At 58.1% G+C, this 310-nt stretch overlaps 1 protein-coding gene across 1 annotated transcript; it reads right to left on the bottom strand.

The window, feature by feature from the left end:
* Positions 1-6: 6 nt before the first annotated feature.
* SNRPD2 (small nuclear ribonucleoprotein D2 polypeptide) lies at positions 7-304 on the bottom strand (the record flags this gene model as incomplete). The annotated part of the gene is made up of 1 exon (XM_008630944.2): positions 7-304. A coding segment is annotated over one exon (227 nt), but the record flags the coding sequence as incomplete, so codon positions are not given.
* Positions 305-310: the final 6 nt, after the last annotated feature.

Genomic DNA, 310 nt, shown 5'->3' with positions numbered 1-310 from the left:
TGAGGGGGATCCAGGAGGCTCCGGGATGATCCAGGGCGGGTCAGGAAGGTTCCAGAAGGATCCTTTTTGGGCATTCCCTACTTGCCGGCGATGAGGGGGTTGCGCAGGACGACGATGACGGAGTCGCCGCGCAGGAACATCTTGGAGATGTAGCGGTCCTTGTTGACGGGCTTGGATTTCTTCTTGCCTTTGCCGCTCTTGGGCACCTCGGTCCACATCTCCTTCACGTTCTCCAGCACCATGTTACAGTGCCTGAGGGGGAAACGGGGGAAAAACGGGGGAAAATGGGGGATTTGGGGGAAAAAATGGG

Source organism: Corvus brachyrhynchos, unplaced genomic scaffold, assembly GCF_000691975.1.
Source record: "Corvus brachyrhynchos isolate BGI_N302 unplaced genomic scaffold, ASM69197v1 Scaffold5243, whole genome shotgun sequence".
Lineage (NCBI taxonomy): Eukaryota > Metazoa > Chordata > Aves > Passeriformes > Corvidae > Corvus > Corvus brachyrhynchos.
This window is presented reverse-complemented; position numbering and strand designations above follow the sequence as displayed.